An 18436-nucleotide genomic window follows, 5' to 3' on the forward strand; every position below is an offset into this window, starting at 1 on the left:
TGGTTTCAGGTGGTTTAGATTTAATGCTGGTATAACTATACTAAGTATAGAGTTATTGTGTTATTGGTGGTAGTTTTGTATGTAAACTGAGATGTAACATGGCTGTTGACTTTCATAGTTTGTAGTGATGCTTTCATACAGAAAAGGAAACATTTATGTTATTTATCTAATTTATAACCGTTTTTAAATATAAACCACGCTTTTCTCTTTCATGCGCTTGACAGTCTTATTTGACTTTGCTTCTTTAAAACAAGGAAGCAGGATATAAAAAAAAACCCATTGCAGATATCAAACACAATAAAGTTGAGCCTATAGACAACTATATACAACCATTTTTATTGTTAACTATTTATTTAAAAAAATCCCCAACTACCTCTTCATCTTAATAAAGCACCCTTAATCTTCCCTCCTATCTCTCTGACGTCCAGGGTCCTCACAGCCAACGTCAGCATCCCTCATAATCATCCCTCGCCTGTTTCACTGTTGTCCTGCAGGAATGAGAAGGATTGACGTCTTTCTGGCCATCTGCCGCTTTCCCTCCTTGTCTATCCCTCTCTTTTCTTTGAGCGGATTAAGTGTTTTGATGTCTTTGTTTCATCATTGTGTAAGAGACATGTTTGACCCCCGCTGCACGTCTGTCACAACATCTCTCCGTGGTGATCGCTGTCGTCTATTCGTTTGAAAATATCCCAACAAGAAATCCCGCAAAGCTTGAATGAAATCGAAATTTGAATGTGCCTTACTATGACATCACAAAAGAGATCCTACCAGAGAACCAATAAAACACAAAGCACTCAAGTCATTTAAATAAAGTGTAATGATTTTATTACACCATGCATTAACGATAGCAGATGTGGTATTCTGAGCTCTGTGGAAAAGGAGAGCAAGGTCAGAACCGCCAACCATTTCTGAGATACATTTCATAGGAAAACTAAAGTAGATTGTATCATAATTAAGTGATAAATTAATTAGTCAGACAAACAACATATACACAGCAACCTAACAATGAACTATCTTAAGCGCAACATTTTAAATACTAGACAACAAACAAAAATCAAATAACATTAACAATATTATTAAACTAAACAGGATATTTTTTTTAAATGGAGATCTAAGATAAGTTTATTGACATCGATCTTTTCTCAGATCGTTTTCATTAAATTCCACTAGAGAAAATCTCAAAGAAAACATTTGAAGCATAATTTATAAATAAAGAAATAAAAATAAATGTTGGAAGCGTAGCACAGACAATTTGGGTTTGGGAAAGATTTGATGAGAAATATTGATTATAATTTCCTCTCTTCCTCTCAGAAGAAGAATATAAGAATCGTTTCAGCAAGTTTTCCTTTGGACCCTGTTTTGTTCCACTACTGTCTAGAAGAAACAAGATGTTTATACAAGGATCTAAGTTTGAACTATGATGGCATTATCTCAAAATACATAATATTACCGTTGTCAATGGTTAATAGCTTCTACAGTAATTGTATCGTAAAGGACAGTATATGAATTATAAGAAGACGGTACGGTACGTGACGTGTAAGGTTTGAGTAACTGCGTTTACTTCTGTAAAGAGTCTAATGGTAAATCTGTACATAGCCATACAGACGTCAAAGAACAGGAAGGAGGCGAACAAAAACTTCCTCATGTTACTCACAGCTGTGACGTCCTCGTCACTGTGAAAAGGAAAACCCAACAAATCATAAAACTGTTTACAGAAAGCAACAGCCTTGAATCACTTCAATTGCCTCTTGTTATTTACATAGTTTACATTGTACTGATATACAGTCTACAAATATAAGCTAAGGCAGTTCAAATGAGTCAGGAAATTGTTTTCCTTGAATTGAGTAAACGTGGGATTTACGGTACAAACGGAAGTGCGGTGAAAGCCCGTGTTACAACCAGTAGCATAATGGTGTACTTTAATATGACGAAAGTCGTAAACTCAATTTGATAGCGACAGAGCAAGTACGATAAACAATTCGAGCCACTCATCCAGTTTCCTATTCACATCCTGTAAGAGCAACTCATCTAACTGGGTTGCAAACATGTGGCGCTGTTAGTGAAAAACTGATTCTAAGAGAGATATTAATGGCTGTTCACCCTCCATTCTCTTATCTCAAAGCACAACAAAGAACATCACACCTAGATTCTTAAGGTCCGTGCCAAACAAAACAAAATGCCAACTTTCATCCAGAAAGATGGGTGCTGAAATGAAGAACTATGAGTTCAGGTTCAGGGCAGATCGGAGGGTGGTATGGTGTGACGTCTGTCGTACGCTGTGTCGTCGCTTTCTTCTCCCCCGCTTCCCTCGTCCATCATTCTTTCTTTCTCCTCCTCGTCCTCCGTCTCGCTGCCTCGTTCCCGAAGTCTCTCTCTCTCCCTGTCACTCTCCCGGTCTCTCTCTCGCTTTCGAAAACCTCGGGGGAGTGTGGAAATCTGCAAAATGTGGTGAGGCAGTTGTACATTTGGATCTATTCGAATGTGTTTTTCTACAATGAAGAAATTAAACTTAAACAGAACATATAAAATCATATCACTACATATTGACGGCATAATAATTATAATTTTACACATATTATTTGGTTCTTAGGGACACTAAAAAACACCAAAATCAGAATATGATAGTTAAAAATAATTCAGTTTGAATAACAAGTGTAGGGGCATATCGCTGCTGTCCTTCTCCATATTTCTTCAATTTTTGCCATATATCATTATTATTAGTCACCCTTTATGTTTGTGTTTTGGAAATATCTAAGCAATAAAAAGTATTAAAAAGTGCTTGTCAACGTTAACAACACAGTATTTAATCATTTAAAACATGCAGAGTTTTTTGATTTCCTAAAAAACAGAAAGTTTGGACATCCAAGCTTTTGGAAGGACTGCAACGATATTTCCCACAACCTCTTCATTCTCTATAATAATCATTAAATAAATAATTATATCAAATATATGAACCACAAACTCTCACCTGGTTGTCATGAGTGGGCAGGACACAGTATCCCGGCTCCGCCCTCCTCAAAAGGCGTGGAGAGTGCGTTCGAAAAGGCCTTGGGGAATGAGAGCAGACGGAGCGAGGGGAAGGGGAACGAATAGAGTGAGGTGATGGAGAACGGATGGAACGGGGCGAGTGCGGGATGGAGTGCGACATAGATTGCGAGGGGGTGAGAGACGGGGCGTGGTGGTTGAACTTGGGAGGACGCGGCGAGCGAGGGGGCAGTTCGGGCGGTTTGAAAGGGTCTATAAGGTCTATATCAGAGAGGAGAGGTGGAGGAGGAATGAAGTCCTCGTCCGATAGAGGGATTTCCCTGTCAAAGGCGGCAAGCTCTGCACGAGATAGGTGGTCCACGATGCCCGCCCCGAAAGAGTCGCCCACCACGTTAATGGAAGTACGCATGCGGTCGCTGAAGACATACAAAGCACAGTGCTGAGAAACAACAGGTTTACGTTTACGAGGACAGCCACCTGTGTGCTCCTAAAATATTTTCCACCTTTGACCAAATAGCAATGACCCTAAAATACAAGCATAAAAGCCAGAGGGACAATGTTAGGACCCTGTAAAATCTTCAGTTGTAAATCATACTCCCTAAGCTTGGAAAAGATATTTACACCTTGTGAACATAACACAAAAGGGTGGAGACTCACAGCAGCCAATCAACAGCGACGAGCAGGCTAATGTCCTGAGTTGGAAGACCCACAGCGGTCAGGATAAGTAACATGGTGACAAGACCCGCACTGGGAATACTGGCTGCTCCCACGCTGGCTAAAGTCGCCGTCATACTAAATAGAAAGAGAGTGAGTAAACAGGGCATTACCTTGCTATAGAAACAGACAGAAGATGACTGAATCACCATGGGGCGGACAGATCGACAAACATGATCTTAAGGACTGAGGGAAAGAGCAGGGCCCCTCTTTCACATATGTGACCCTGGATCACAAAACCAGTCTTAAGTAGCACAGTAACATTTTTAGTAAATGACAAAGATACATTGAAAGGGTCAAAATGAAACATTTTTCTTTTATGCCAAAAATCATAAGGATATTAAGTAAAGATCATGTTCCATGAAGAAAGTTTGTAAATTTCCTACCTTAAATATATAAAAACTTTAGTTTTGTGAGTGGATGGCCTACCACAGTGCCCATGATTTACAACTTCAAATGGAAATTTCTCAATGTTTTGATTTTTTTGCACTCTCAGATTCCAGAGTTTTAAGCGGTTGTATCTCAGCCAGAAATTGTCCTATTCATACAATTTATACATCAATATAAATCGTATTTATTCATCTTTCAGATTATGAAAAAATGACCCATAAATCTGGTTTTGTCATTCATCCGGGTGATGTCTAGGGTCACATATTGTATATTTTAGATGTATTGTGTGTTTCATTTTAAGCCTATAATGAGTCTATAATAACATATGTCATCATTAAATTTATATATTTTCCTATTTTGTAGTAAGTATGTGTTTCTAATGTAAGCTTCATGTACATTTTAACATGGAAAGGACAACGAAAAGTTAAGCGGCTTGACTTTGGTAAAACACACATAATAATAGATTTCTTGTTTAATGCAAAAATCATTTTGGTTCAAACATTAGTCTGAAATGAAGCAATAATTTGCAGACCCCCCTGCAGTACTGCGCTGGACCCCCTGGGGGCCACAGACGCCCTGTTACAGACCCAAGATCTTTTGTGGTAAACAAGGAAAACAGATTCTTAAAAAGTACACCACAAAGAAACAAGAAAAACAATGACGAAAGTAGGCCTAAAATAAAAAAAGCAGAAAGAACTGGAATCGATTGGAAGATGTTATCTCTGTTGTAAGAGGAACATGTGTGATGCGGCTGCAGGTTAGAAGTTTGGTTCTATGCGTGTATCATAATTACAGGTACTATTATAAAGAAATAGTAATAGATAGCAAATAGAATAGCTGTAATAATAACCAGGTTGTTATGGCATGACCAAAAAATCAAAAGCATGTGACTCATACATCATGCCTGCATTCAGGCTATGTGTGACAATTTCCACATAGATTTCAGCTGCGGTTTAGACAAATTTTCAGTGGGTCCCTTTGAACATCACCACAAAACAAAATGAAAGCCCAACTCTTGTTTTCAATTAAGGGAGTTTGTAGCAGAGTATTAAAAAAGACCAAAAAGGTCTTGTCTTTTAACAAAACAAATAAAACTCATTCAAATTTTACCTGAACAAAGCAAAAAAAATCTTGAAAGCACTCTTCAAACACTTTTTGTCTATGGACTGATTTGAGGTTCCAGTGTTAAAACTCTTACCTAACTGTGATGATCTGTCCTCCATCAAGATAGATGTCATTCATCTGGGCGATAAAAATGGCAGCAACAGCTTCGTAGAGCGCAGTACCATCCATGTTCACAGTGGCTCCGATGGGCAGCACAAAGCGAGTCACACGCTTGTCAATCTTTAGATTCTCCTCAAGACATCGAAACGTCACAGGCAACGTTCCAGCACTGAGAGAAATAGACAGTTAATGTTTGCAAAAGAATTATGTAAAAGAAAAACAGAAATAGTCGATTATCAGATGCAATCTGTGAATTAAATCCCTGCTTTGACAATTATTGTTAGTTTAGGAATTGTGCCGTAAATTAGAAAAAACTTTCTATTCATGAGCCAAAAATAACCAACAATAATAAAAACAAAAAGTAAAAAGGATTGTGTGTTTATTCTGTGCCAAACTGACAGTTGGTTTAACATTTAAAAAAATTGTTTGGGTCATCATACGTAATCCCACAAAACCAGACACATGTGGCACAACAGACTGAGGCTGGACTACCAGCAAATAAAACAGGACACGAGAGGATAAATGTTTTATTCACATTTGAAGTTATCGGTCCCCTAGTTTGATTAAACTATTTCTTAACCACAGATTAGCATCATAACCTTTTTACCTTTTTTGGTAAAATTTAAGTTAAATTTGTCAGCATTTCTCTATTTTTGGCTTTTCCCCATGAGGGAAACTATATAGTTTTCCTTATATAATAAATGTATTACAATAGTTTTTTTTTCTGTGAAATATACTTTATGACTTTAGTTTCATATTTTTATTTAGTATTTTTTTAATAACAGAAAATGTCCATCATGGCTCTATAAAGCATTTCTAGGTTTATATCTGATAATCCCCAAAATGAGAAGATTGCATAAAATATTAATTGCTATAACATTTTGAATTTTAAAAAGTTTCATTTTTCAAGTATTCATGAAAGAATCACACACTTTATCAACAAAGGTGTTTAATTTCTGTCAGATTAAGTAATGTGAATGATTTGTTATATGTCCACTGACTTTTCTTTTTACAAAAAGCTTCTGGTTATATTTGGCTTCATACTAAACATCTCAGACCACATACCACCATTAAATATCATTTTTCAACATGACAAAGTGTACGAGATATATCTAAAACAGAGAGTATTTCGTTCTCAAGCCAACTCTAACATTTTTTTTCTCCAAATGTAACAGTTAACTCTTCATCCTTGCCAGATCACGTCCATCAGCAAAACACCAGGGAACACATGAAACAGAAAAAGATGGCATTTAATACCTGCTGGCTGTTCCCAGAGCTGTGATCCAAGCCTGAAAGATGCCAGAATAAAACGTGAAGGGGTTTTTCCTAGTCACAGCGAAGAATATAAGTGGCAGAATGATCCCGCCGTGAATGATCAGACCGACTATAACTGTGACCATGTACATGCCCAGCTGCCGGGCCACCACCTCCAAGTCACCGATGGCGGCGATTTTGCCGCAAATAAGGGAGGCGATGCCTATAGGAGAGTACCTGTGGACAAACAGAGGAAGATTACTAAACAGAAAACTAAACTTACTATTTTTATATAAATTGATCTGAAAATAAATACTGTAATTCCACAGTACTGTCTAATCGGTAAATAACTGTTTATTTATTAACTTAGATACTTAATCAAACCTAATGAATAAATCCAATAACAAAAAAATCAAGGCTGCAGCTCCATCCATTGGTGGTTCATGCGATAAATAGTTTGATTTGAATACATATATTTTGACATGTAAGCTATATAAAATGATCCAGTTTTGCAATCTGAGTTGCATATAAGAAGATAAATGTTGCTTCTTATGTGGTCTAAATTTAATTAATCTAAAATGATGTGTATAAATATTTCACTGTGAGTTACAGTGAATGACAGACGATGTTTATTGTATCGTTTTAACAGTTTACATACTGTGAGGGCCGAACAAAGTCATGTTCAGCTGGGCTGGCCTCAGGCTGAGCAGAGTGATCCTGCTCGGTCATATGCTTTTGTTTTGGTGCATGTACTCATTCAGTCTTTGTTTTCTCTGTAATTGTGCCATTCTGCTCAAACAGGCATCTCTAATTCTCCATAGGAAATCAATGATATGACATTGATTCTTGAGACGTGGTAAAAAAACATGCCGCAGAATTTATGAAGTGAGTAATTCTTTTAGATAAATACGTTAAACAGGACTATTCCTTTTTTTCCATGCAAGCACCTCTCTCTTCTATTTTTAATGAAACATCGCATTTAAATATACATTGAAAACAAAATAAATATGGAGATCACCAACTTACTTTATTATTATGTCTTTTTTTATTTTGATCTAAGAAACAAATCCATTAATCATCTCTGCCATTTTCAAAACTGTGGTGTATGTTTTGTCTCATCTGTCACGTCATGGGTTCGAATTCCCATGGAATGCAATTACTGATAAAAAAAACTAATTTATGGCCTGAATGCAATGTGAGTTGCCTTAAATAAGTGTCTACCAAAAAAGTAAATGTAAAAATCATCTGTTAGTTTTAAGGATCATTTCAGCAGAAATGATTAACAGCCGAATGCAGAGGAAAAACTGAATCTGTCTGCTGGTATGTGTCTGAGAGTCTGGCGATGTATTACAACCCCAAACAAGTTCCCACATCTACTCATGGGAACACAATGCTCTATACCAGATTCGTGCAGTCCCCCCTGTTTTCACCCTGACCGATTCCCTCTCTTTCATTTATTAACACACTATATTTTTCTCTTTCTCTCAAGCTGCAATCTATCTTGTGCTGGGGTTTTTCTGAACATTTTTATTTCCTCGGGAAACCTGAGTAACATTAATGAATGTTGTTTAATGCAAATATATAAATTGATCTTATTTATTGACCTTGCATTACTATAAAAATGTATTTCTTTAATAAGTCTAAACGGTTTAACAAATGTATTCAAACAAATGTCTTATAAGACTGTAGCCTATTTTATCCTTGGTGTGCTAAATGGTTCACATGTGTCGGTAAATGAGTTATTTATTGTTAAGTTGACGACAAGCAGTTTCTGTGACACACATAATCACATAATATACCCCAAACAGTTTCATTTGGTTCAGTTTAACTACAATAGAGGTTCTCAGCTGGAGGACAGAAATTGGGTCACAAGTCTATTCTAATAGTATCACAGACAGCAAACAAAAACAACTGCAAATAAAACCATATTACCATGTTACTTTTACAAGGGAGGAAAATAACTTCTCATATCTTGTTGTTGACACGAAGGGCTGTATGAGTTCAAGCTTTAGTGTAAACTGTCACTTGGACATGCCAATACACCGTTTTCCAAAGAGGTTCTGTTATTTAAAATATTTTCAGGCCTATGCATAGTAACTTTAACAGTGTTAACATTTATTCTCTTCTAAAATCAAGGATTTTTCACAAAACAAGTTGAGAACCACCAAACCACTTTAGGTATACTTTGCAGAATGCAGATGCATCATACTGACCACATGATCATAGACACCATCCTCATGATGATCTCATTGAGAATATTGAAGAAATCAGACATGACCTTCCCTCTCTCGCCCATTTTCCCTATGCAGACTCCAAATGCGATGAAGAACCCAATCAAACCTTGAGGCACAGAAAACGTTACAAACATTACATCCAAATGACTCTAATGAATGTGACTGATCTACTGTTGTTGTAATCATTTATAATGGTATATGGAATTTATAATCTAAATTGACATTTCACCCACAATTTTTTATTCTGTCATAATTTACTTACCCAGTATGACTTTCTTTCTTCTGCAGAACACAAAAGAAGATATTTTGAAGAATGTTGGTAACCAAATGATGACGGCACCCATTCACTTTCATTGGTTTTGTGTCCATACAATAGAAGTGAATGGGTGCCGTTGCTGTTCGGTCAAAATATCTTCTTGTTCTGCGAAATAAAGTCATACAGGTTTGAACTGACAAGAGGGTGAGAAAATTATGACAGAATTTTTATTTTTGGGCGAACTATAACTTAACTAGATTCATATATTCCCTCATTTTTATATTCCTTTTTTTTACATTTTAAAACTTCACTGCCGTCAAATCATTCTTTTAAATACAGAAAAAACATCATGTCTTCTAACCTAAAACATTCATTCCCCATTTCAGCTCCAGTTTTTTACTATTGACAAGAATTGGTTCTGTTTGGTTCTGAACTGGGATAGCGACTTTTTTCACCACCGTTTGAACCTGAAATGAAAAGATAATTCTGTAAGTAAAACAGCTGAAAGTATAGAGAGGCTTGGATCTGTGAAACATACAGAACACTAAATCATCACATAGATTTAACTGAGAGGAAAAAGAAAGACATTGATTTGAGGGACAGCTGCATGATGATTCAGTTGCATTAGATCACAAACTGCTCAACTAAACAGAGCGTGACTTTCATTTACAGTTTCTGTCCTGCAGGTTGTTCTCATAAAATTGTCTGATCTCCTTCCATAATAAATTCAATAACTAAGTATTTTTGTGTTGTTTTGCTCAATGTAATACGAAATTATCAAAGCAAATAAAGTATTAGGAAAAGGCTTCATGATACAGTTGGATTCATAATGAAATGATGCATGTAGAGCATTGCAAACACATGAATTGGAAGGGATGCATCACTTCTCAGATGAGCGCTATTAGTTATCCAGAATTAGTCTGGTACAAACCACAGTAATGTTTGGCACTGCTACATAATTTGTCTTAGTGATCAGCATACAGCACAAACAACGTAGACAGAATATGCCACAGCTGAGAAACAGTGACATGAGGTTAAACATGATCATGTTAAAAGTATTTTTAGTGGCATATCAATGTCATTCCATATTGTTCGAATAATATGAGTATTCAAGAGAATGGCGTATTGCATAAATGATGTGTAAATAATCTGAAATAGATTTTGAAAAAGTGCATTCAAAAATACCACCATTTACACTGTTATAAAATTAATAAGTAAACTATTTATTTATTTCCATGTATTACATATCAAAGCATGTCAAAAGCATTATTTGTTTACCTGTTGAAAACAGGCTTGGACCAGGTTCTCTGGGAAAAGGTTTCGGATCAGGTCCAGAAAGGCATCAAGGCTGTTGACCTCTTGGTTCCTTGGGGTGGAGATGACTTGACTAGTCCTGAGTTTTGGGTTTCCAGGGTGAATCCCAAGGACCAGGATGACACCCAGAATAGCAGCGATTACTGTGGTGGACATGTAGTACACCATTGCTCTAGTGCCCATTCTGCCACTGGAGCGAGCATCCAAACCAGCCAGACCTGCAAACCAGAGAGAGAGAAAGAGATCTTCATCAATGTATCCACAATGATGTAATGGTTTATGTTTTTGATTTATTATTAATCACAATTCTTTTTTAAACAGTTGATGTGTTAACTAGGGCTGTTAGACGATTAATCGTGATTAATAACATCCAGAATAAAAGTTTGTATAATAAGAATAATACGACCTGTTTAATAGCAACAGGGTAGGATCAAAAACTGACCCGTGATGAGGCTAGAGATGATAAGTGGCAGGATGAGCATCTTCAGCATCCTCATTAAGATGTCCCCAGGGAAGGAAACCAACACGAGACTGTTTGGATCAAGATCAGGAATATATCGCAGCATCATGCCCACCAATGTGCCTGCTACGACACCTGTAAGAGCAAGTGTGTGTGGGTTCATTACATCACTTCTGTTTCTCTTGGTTGTTCAAAGATATGAATTACACATTTTGACACTCCAGACCAGCACTGCATAACTAGCCTGTATCTGCAACATTTCAAACCATTGTTATATAAACAGTGTCACAATGGGGCCAAAAAAGAATAGCTTGTGGATTTGACAGAGGATCACCTTGTGTTAGAGTTTCAAACCCAAAGCAAGTTTCATTTAGCCTTTTTAAAAACCTTGAGATATACAGTATAAGCTTCACAAAGACGAAATATAGTTTCTCAAATAACTGATAAGGTGTGTAGAAGCTCTCTAGAGTATTCCACCAGTGTTACACCTAAGGAAACCCAAATGATATACTTCAAGAATTTTACAGCATACTCCAACTTTACCAGCATTCTTCGAAATGTACACAGATACAACAGGTACGCACCTATCACAGTGAGGACAAGAAGCATGTTGTGTGAAACCCCGGTGCATTGTTGAGGAATGGTGTCTTTTAATTCTGGTTCGTCTCTTTCTCCTCCCTGTAATCCTCCACTTGTCTGGTTGCCCAAACTCTTATTCGTCATCCTATCTGTGAGAACGAAACAGAGAAAGAGACCAGGATCATTTTGACAATAATGGCCATATTATCACAAAGCAAACCGACAACATACAATGAGCCAATTTTTGAGGTCTGAAGAAATACAGAGCATCTTTTCTATTATTTTCCCCGGTTTCTCCAGCTTTCATTTTTTGCAAATAAATGTGAATAGAAACAATAATTTGGTTTGAAATTTGGTAGAAATATTGTTAATAGTTTACAGAATGAAACAAAAAATATAATATTACCTAAACACATAGCCTACCTAGAAATGTAAAATTTTTATATCAGAAAATCTGAAATGGTCTTTTATGTTTTTACGCGGCTGTATATAAAACTTTAAAACCACACAGCTCGGATTTACCGCTCAAACTGTCATTCTCAGCTGTAGTGGTGCTTTTCCTAATACCCAAAGCTCTCGCTCCATCACACTAATACAAGCTGTTCACTTCACACATAGCTTGTCACACTAACAAAAAAAAGGTAGAAGTAAGCAAAGAGAGAGATGCCAGAACTGAGATGTCTGAGAATGGTGCATAGTTGTTAGGTGGGAGGATAGCACTGAATAAACTTAGAGGAGCAATGTGGAGATTTTAGCAGCATCTAGTGGTGAGATTGCAAATTGCAACCAACAGCTCACTTCCCCCCACTCCTTTCAAGCACTACGGTGGCTGACACAAAACTAAGATTTAGTCAGATTTGCACAGGAGATCACTTATTTATGAAAACGCGCTATGTGGAGCAGTTTGTCCGTTAGGGCTACTGTAGAAACAAGATGGTGAATTCCATATGACACGATGTAGATAGAAATAATAGAAATAGCTCATTCTAAGGTAATAAAATCATGACGGTTCAATATGTACGGTCTTTATACAGCTCTGAAGACAAAGTTATATACAGTTTAATATATTGCTTTTCTGTCAATACATCTTCCAAAAAACTACACTCTGGACCTTTAAAACTGACACAAAGTGTGTGAACGTGTTTTTAAATTGGTTAGCATGTACATTTTTATATAAAGATGAAATCACATAAATTAACCGTAATCATCAATTCATTAAATTTGTTTCTTAACGACTTCATTCTCCAGTATTATTACAATATAAACTATTATTAAAAAACTAGCTTGACCACGCAGAGGTTTCTGAAATGTCTAGTACCACGTACACTTTGATTATATTACAACACATGAATACTATTATATTTTATAATGAGCTCAAAAAGTACAGCACAACTGGAATGACCTATTTAAAAGCCTTAAACAGCCTCTTTGCTGTGTTTACATGGGCATGCTGGACGAATAACACATCGCATTACCATAATTGGTCATTACTATTTACATCTGTCTCGGTCCATGCTTGCAATACTGGTGGCCAACATATCACTCGGTCTCATGCACCTTAAAGTTATTTATTCATGACCAAGTCTTTGTCGTTGCAATCTTAAACATACAAATAAACACATGTTGTTTATTAGAAACTTTACAGGTCAACATCTGTATTCCACAATTGCTTTTTTCAAAGCTGTTGGTGATTTTGTGATACATATGATCACTGGATGTCTAAAACTAAAGTCTAATATGAGATGTACCTCCTTTAAATCACGTGCATCTCTGAAAACAACACTAAGTCTTATGAGCTGTTTTACTCCTAAGCTCCGCCTCTTATGGAGAGATAATGGAGCCCTGGCTTAGTCTGGACACACAGTATTCAGAGCTCAGCCAACAGAAAAGACAAAACAGAACCACAGAGTCTGACAGAAAACATTATAACTCCGCTCCAATAATCTTCCAGACTGCTACTTTTCAAGCTTTGAAACACACAGACACACCCATATACACAAAGTGTCAAACCTCCATATGGGAGTAATTCACAACACCTGCTTCTTCATAATATGAAATGACCACCAAGTAGGGACCAATAAGCATTTCATCAACCCAAGACTTTTAGAGACATCTGCATGAACCGACAATGTTTGAAGCTGGAAAAAAACAGAGTATCGCGACATATAGGATAAACACACATTTTCAGCAGGAAGCGTATTACTACAAAGTGCCTAAAGACAGAGTGACATTTAAGCAATATCACGTGAGCGTGAATGTTGTTGTGCTGAATATCAGCAAAGCTGTAATTCGGACGCAGGAAATTCATTGCAGATGCACAACTGTGAGAGCGATATTGCTTTTATGAATGAATTCTATAAATAAAATAAAATACAGAGTAATGTGACAAATTACATTTTGTGTTACCAACAAAAAAGCTTTAATTGTGTAATAAAAAAATGAATCTCATCCCTTGACAACAGCATTAATCTAGACAAGACTCACCCGAGTTTGATTTGACGTGTTGTGACCTCTTGGCCTTTTTTCCCATTCTGTTCTTACCGTTCTCCTGCGGTCCGTGATTCTGACTCTTTGACCCATCTGCTCCCCATCTCTCCTTCTTTCTCTGGATGTTCCCTGTCCCGTGCATCTGCTTGTTCGTCATCTCAGATTTAAACTATAACAACGGTTGCTGCTCAGACATAAAGACAGATTGGCAGCTTTTCTAAAATGTTATTTTTTTTCTGGGGGAGGGAGGGAAATCATTTGCCAAGTTTCAATTGCACATACATAATCCTCTGTTAACTCGGTCTCATGGGGTAGAGGGAGTGAGAATGAGAGAGACAGAAAAGCTTTTGACCCGTGATTCTGCATCGCTTACAATACCTGACATTTTCCCCTGCAGTCGTAAGCTTAAACCTGTTTTCATGGTCTCCGAATGCATCCACAGGCAACAACATGCCAGAACTACACCTATGAAAAACTGAATGGCTACTCAATTCTTTTAATCCTTTTTTTGGAATGTTGTTATGTTTTGCAGTGAAGAGTATCAGGTTGTAACCGAATCGATCGGCTTGCAGGTACATCACAACGACTTGAGGTCACAGTTTCCATCAAATATCCACGTCAGAAATCATTTAGGTTAGCAAAACCACTATACAAATGCATGTACAAATGCTAAGACAACATATACATTTACACTTGGAGCGGACAATTTTACCTAAAACTACTTCCTTACTAGTGATCTGATGCAATTTTATCTTGGTATATATATATATGAAGAGTTTCGTTCCAAAATGAGATGACTCAATTTCAAAAATAATGTTTTTATTATGTTTCAATGTTTTTATTGTGTTAGTAAGCTGAATTTTTTGTTATCATGGCTTAAATCAAAACAAACTAACTGCAGTTTAATTGAAATGAATTGGAATGCACCATAAAAAACATGATTTTTTGTTATCTCATTTTGGAACCAATTTCTTCATATATATAAATAATAAAACCCAATGTAAAGCAATGCACCCTCCCCCCCAGATCATGACATGTGACTGACAAATGAACACAGGATTGCCGAAATAAATATTATAGCTGTGGACAACCTGATTGGTTGGCCAGTGGTGATCTGGGATTGTCTGCCCTGCTCAAAAGCTGAATAGAGGTGGATCCTCAAAATGTGCCATTTTCCCTGTGAATCAATCTGACTGAGATTATAACTGATCCCAGATAACCAGTGAAGACTGACTCCAGCGAAGACGCCAGCGCAGTAACAGAAGACCGATTGTCTGTCATCTCTGACAGTAAGAGCCGTGAAGGAACCTGATGTTCAGCTTCACCGTTTAAATTATGACAGTTTACACAGAACCGTGAATAATGCAAAAAACAGCAACAGTGAGATTTCCCACAACAACCCATTATTAATGTACTGCTATTAACCAAGGTGTGTCTACACCCTGCTGTTTTATAAACCCCTAAAAAAGCTGAACACATTCAAATCCTTGGTCATTTCCATCAGCCAACATCTATCCTTCATCACAAAAAGCGAACAAATTTAAGCCTCGGCTTGCTGGGTGTTCCAACATCCCGGGGCCAAAAGTTATGTACGCCACCACTTAAGGTATTTGATTCACTCACTGTCACTTAATGAACATTACTAGAGATCCTTTCACAAACAAGCATCTAAACAAATGCCCAAAGCCTTGCCAGGCTAATCTGCTGGAATTTAGCTATTCAAACAGAGCAGGTGCCAGTTACTGTGACAAGCTTTTTATTGAAGAACAGGATGCGCGGGAATGATGGATGAAACGATTAGCCAGAAGCAAAACAGCTTACCAGCGAAAAAAAAAAATTACTTAATGCAGAGTGGTAATAATAACATAATCTCAGTCAACCTTCTTATTGATTAGATAGTGTGGAAATTAAAGGCTTTGAGAGTGTTAACCTGTGCGCAAGTGTTATGGAGATGATGGGGAGATACCTAGAACAGAGAGAGGCAGAGAGCCCTGAGGGAATCCCGTCAGAGAACCAGCCAAGAATCACAACCATTAGAGTCAGTAGGCAGACCCCACTGGAGCCAAACCTGAACCAAGCCAAGAAATAAGTACCGAGAAGCCTGTTTCACCCTGCAAGGGTGAGTGTATTTTCCGAGCGGCTGACTGCCCGGTAAACAACACCAAATTGTTTTTCTTAAAGCTTCCGCTGACAAAAAATAGTTCCAACAAAAACTCGTTGAAAGAAGTTGTCCAAGTTAAGTGTATCTGAATGACCTTTTTCAGGTGTTTCCATTCTTATACATTACTGGAGATTCCTGACACTTGATGTTTAAAATAATACTGACGTTTCTGCTTGGCATCTTTACATATTCAGGCATTTGAAAACAGTGCCAGACCGCGGAGTGATACATGAGACATCAAATTAGATCCAGAAGGAGGCTGCGTCAATGTGGGATATGTATGGACAATGGAGATTTAAAATAAAAGTTTTTACTAAACACTAAATGTCACAGGATTGACTAAATCAAATATTCAACAGCGCCACGTAATGATGAGATAAGTTTTTGACCACAGTAAAAAATTAAGCATTTGCAATTTACACAAAGTCTACTAAATGTATATACATATATATATCCCTTACTAAATTTATCATGGTTTTACTAAAGTTTTGAAATCTTTTTTTTTAAACCATAGTAAACTATGGTAACTGTAGTTAAAGCATGGTTTTGCCCTAAGTAATCAATGCACCAAAAAAACATGGCTATTACACTTGTACCACAAAAAAACATGGTTAACTTCCGTAAGGTATCATATAATATATATTACTATGGATTATAAAAATACATTTTAGAAAGCGTTCTTGCTGTCTTTGATTATGTGTTCATTTGTGGGGTATGTGTGGAGACTCTTAAACGTGTGGTCCATGTGCGGATTACTTTCTGGAGTTGATTGTTTTGGTGCTGGCTTTGCTAAGGTTTAGAGATATAATCCCATAACTCCCCGCATCGCTGAGAGAATGAAAACCATAAAGTGACTGGACACCATAGTTGTCAAACCTCTAATACTAATTCACTCTCTTAACTACTCTCAACCACATATACCTTGCAAAGCGAAGTATAAATCACCTAATAGACTTATACTGTATATTCTTCTTTAAATCTGAATGCACACACAATCTTTCACAGCTAACTCCTAAACAGTTAACATATGAGTTTAGAAATAGATTCAAAGTAAATCCAGCTATGCTTTTGGGAGACCTTTGAGGGTCAATGTTTACTGCATTCCAGGAATACAAACTCAATGACTGTATCTCAGTGTCCTCGTCTATACAAACACACACTCATCAGCACATTGCTCACTTTCTCGTCTCGGTCTTTTGTCAGAATCTATGCGCAGTATTATATGATTGATATATGTTTAAAAAAGCTGGTGTGAAATAAGGTAAATACATGAGAACGTCTTTATTCTTCTAACTAAACCTGCGGGGTTTGTTGGGCCATCGATTGCATTTGAACATGCAGGTAGACAAGTGTAAGTCCATGGGGGGTTATTTCTTTGCATGTGTAGACATGTGTGGGGTCATCTTGATGGTGCTAAACCACCCATGCACACACCAACCCCCCCCCCTCTCCCTTGCTCCTCTATCTCTGACAATAATCTGAGTGTATTAATCTGCTGTTTGAACTCCTTAAGCACAGACTGTCTATCACATCTGCTCGCCTCACCCTGCTAAAGCTTTGCTATTTATAAATATCCAATTCCCCCTTTCTACGTCTCTTCTGCAAGTTTTTCCCTAACTTTGCCCTCACAGGCACCCTCATTTTACCTTCTTACATCTCTATCAATCAGTCCTTAATCTCCTTGTCTGTGGGACCAGCTTTTTCCATTATTACGTTTTTGATGCTCCTCAGGTGTCTACTCTTCTGACAGGTTTCTTGCGGGTATATGACCTGGTGTTAACCGCCGATATTTCCATGGCTGAATCACTCCTCTAATGCTTCTAATGAAGCACTCCTTATACATAATCCACTCTTTTAAAGCCATCTATCATCTCTTTGACAATTCCCACTTCCACTACGCTCTTAGAATGTCTGACTCGAGCCATTTGTTAAGTGAAATGTGCTGTGAAGGATTTCAAAAGCAACAGGCATGTACCATAACAACACTAACTCAGAGTAATTGACAGACAGAGACAGAAAGAATGAGAGAACATAGCACACTACAATAACCATGAATGACCAAAGCAAAACTCGATATGCTGGAGTACTTTTCTTCATTTCCCTCATATTAACAACTCAAAATCAGCTTTAGAGGGAAAACAGTGTGCGCAGAAATAAAGAGAAAGGTGCATAAAACATAGAAAGAAACAATTAGAAGTTTAATAAAAAATCGTCTTCATAGACCTACCTGTGCTGTTGTGCTGTCTTCTATCCCACAAAATTGAGGCATTAGGAAATACCCATGTGAATATTTTTTATTGAGGATGAGAAAGAAAACGATAGATTGAGAGAGAGAGAGAGAAAGAGAAGAGGCAAAGTCACAGTCTTTGCATGATCTG

The 18436-nt window shown here is 37.2% G+C and overlaps 1 protein-coding gene across 1 annotated transcript; it reads right to left on the reverse strand.

Annotated features, from left to right (window-relative positions):
- Nucleotides 1–1928: 1928 nt before the first annotated feature.
- Nucleotides 1929–14008, reverse strand: slc1a9 (solute carrier family 1 member 9). Its single transcript, XM_056752983.1, has 11 exons — nucleotides 13895–14008; nucleotides 11416–11559; nucleotides 10814–10966; nucleotides 10336–10589; nucleotides 9419–9524; nucleotides 8781–8907; nucleotides 6571–6804; nucleotides 5288–5482; nucleotides 3643–3777; nucleotides 2969–3401; nucleotides 1929–2436 (listed from the first exon to the last, which is right to left on the reverse strand). The coding sequence occupies exons 1-11, from the start codon at nucleotides 13938–13940 to the stop codon at nucleotides 2233–2235; spliced, it is 2031 nt and encodes a 676-aa protein (XP_056608961.1). The 5' UTR covers nucleotides 13941–14008; the 3' UTR covers nucleotides 1929–2232.
- Nucleotides 14009–18436: the final 4428 nt, after the last annotated feature.

The sequence above is a fragment of the Triplophysa dalaica genome, chromosome 7 (assembly GCF_015846415.1).
Source record: "Triplophysa dalaica isolate WHDGS20190420 chromosome 7, ASM1584641v1, whole genome shotgun sequence".
In the NCBI taxonomy this organism is placed as follows: Eukaryota; Metazoa; Chordata; class Actinopteri; order Cypriniformes; family Nemacheilidae; genus Triplophysa; species Triplophysa dalaica.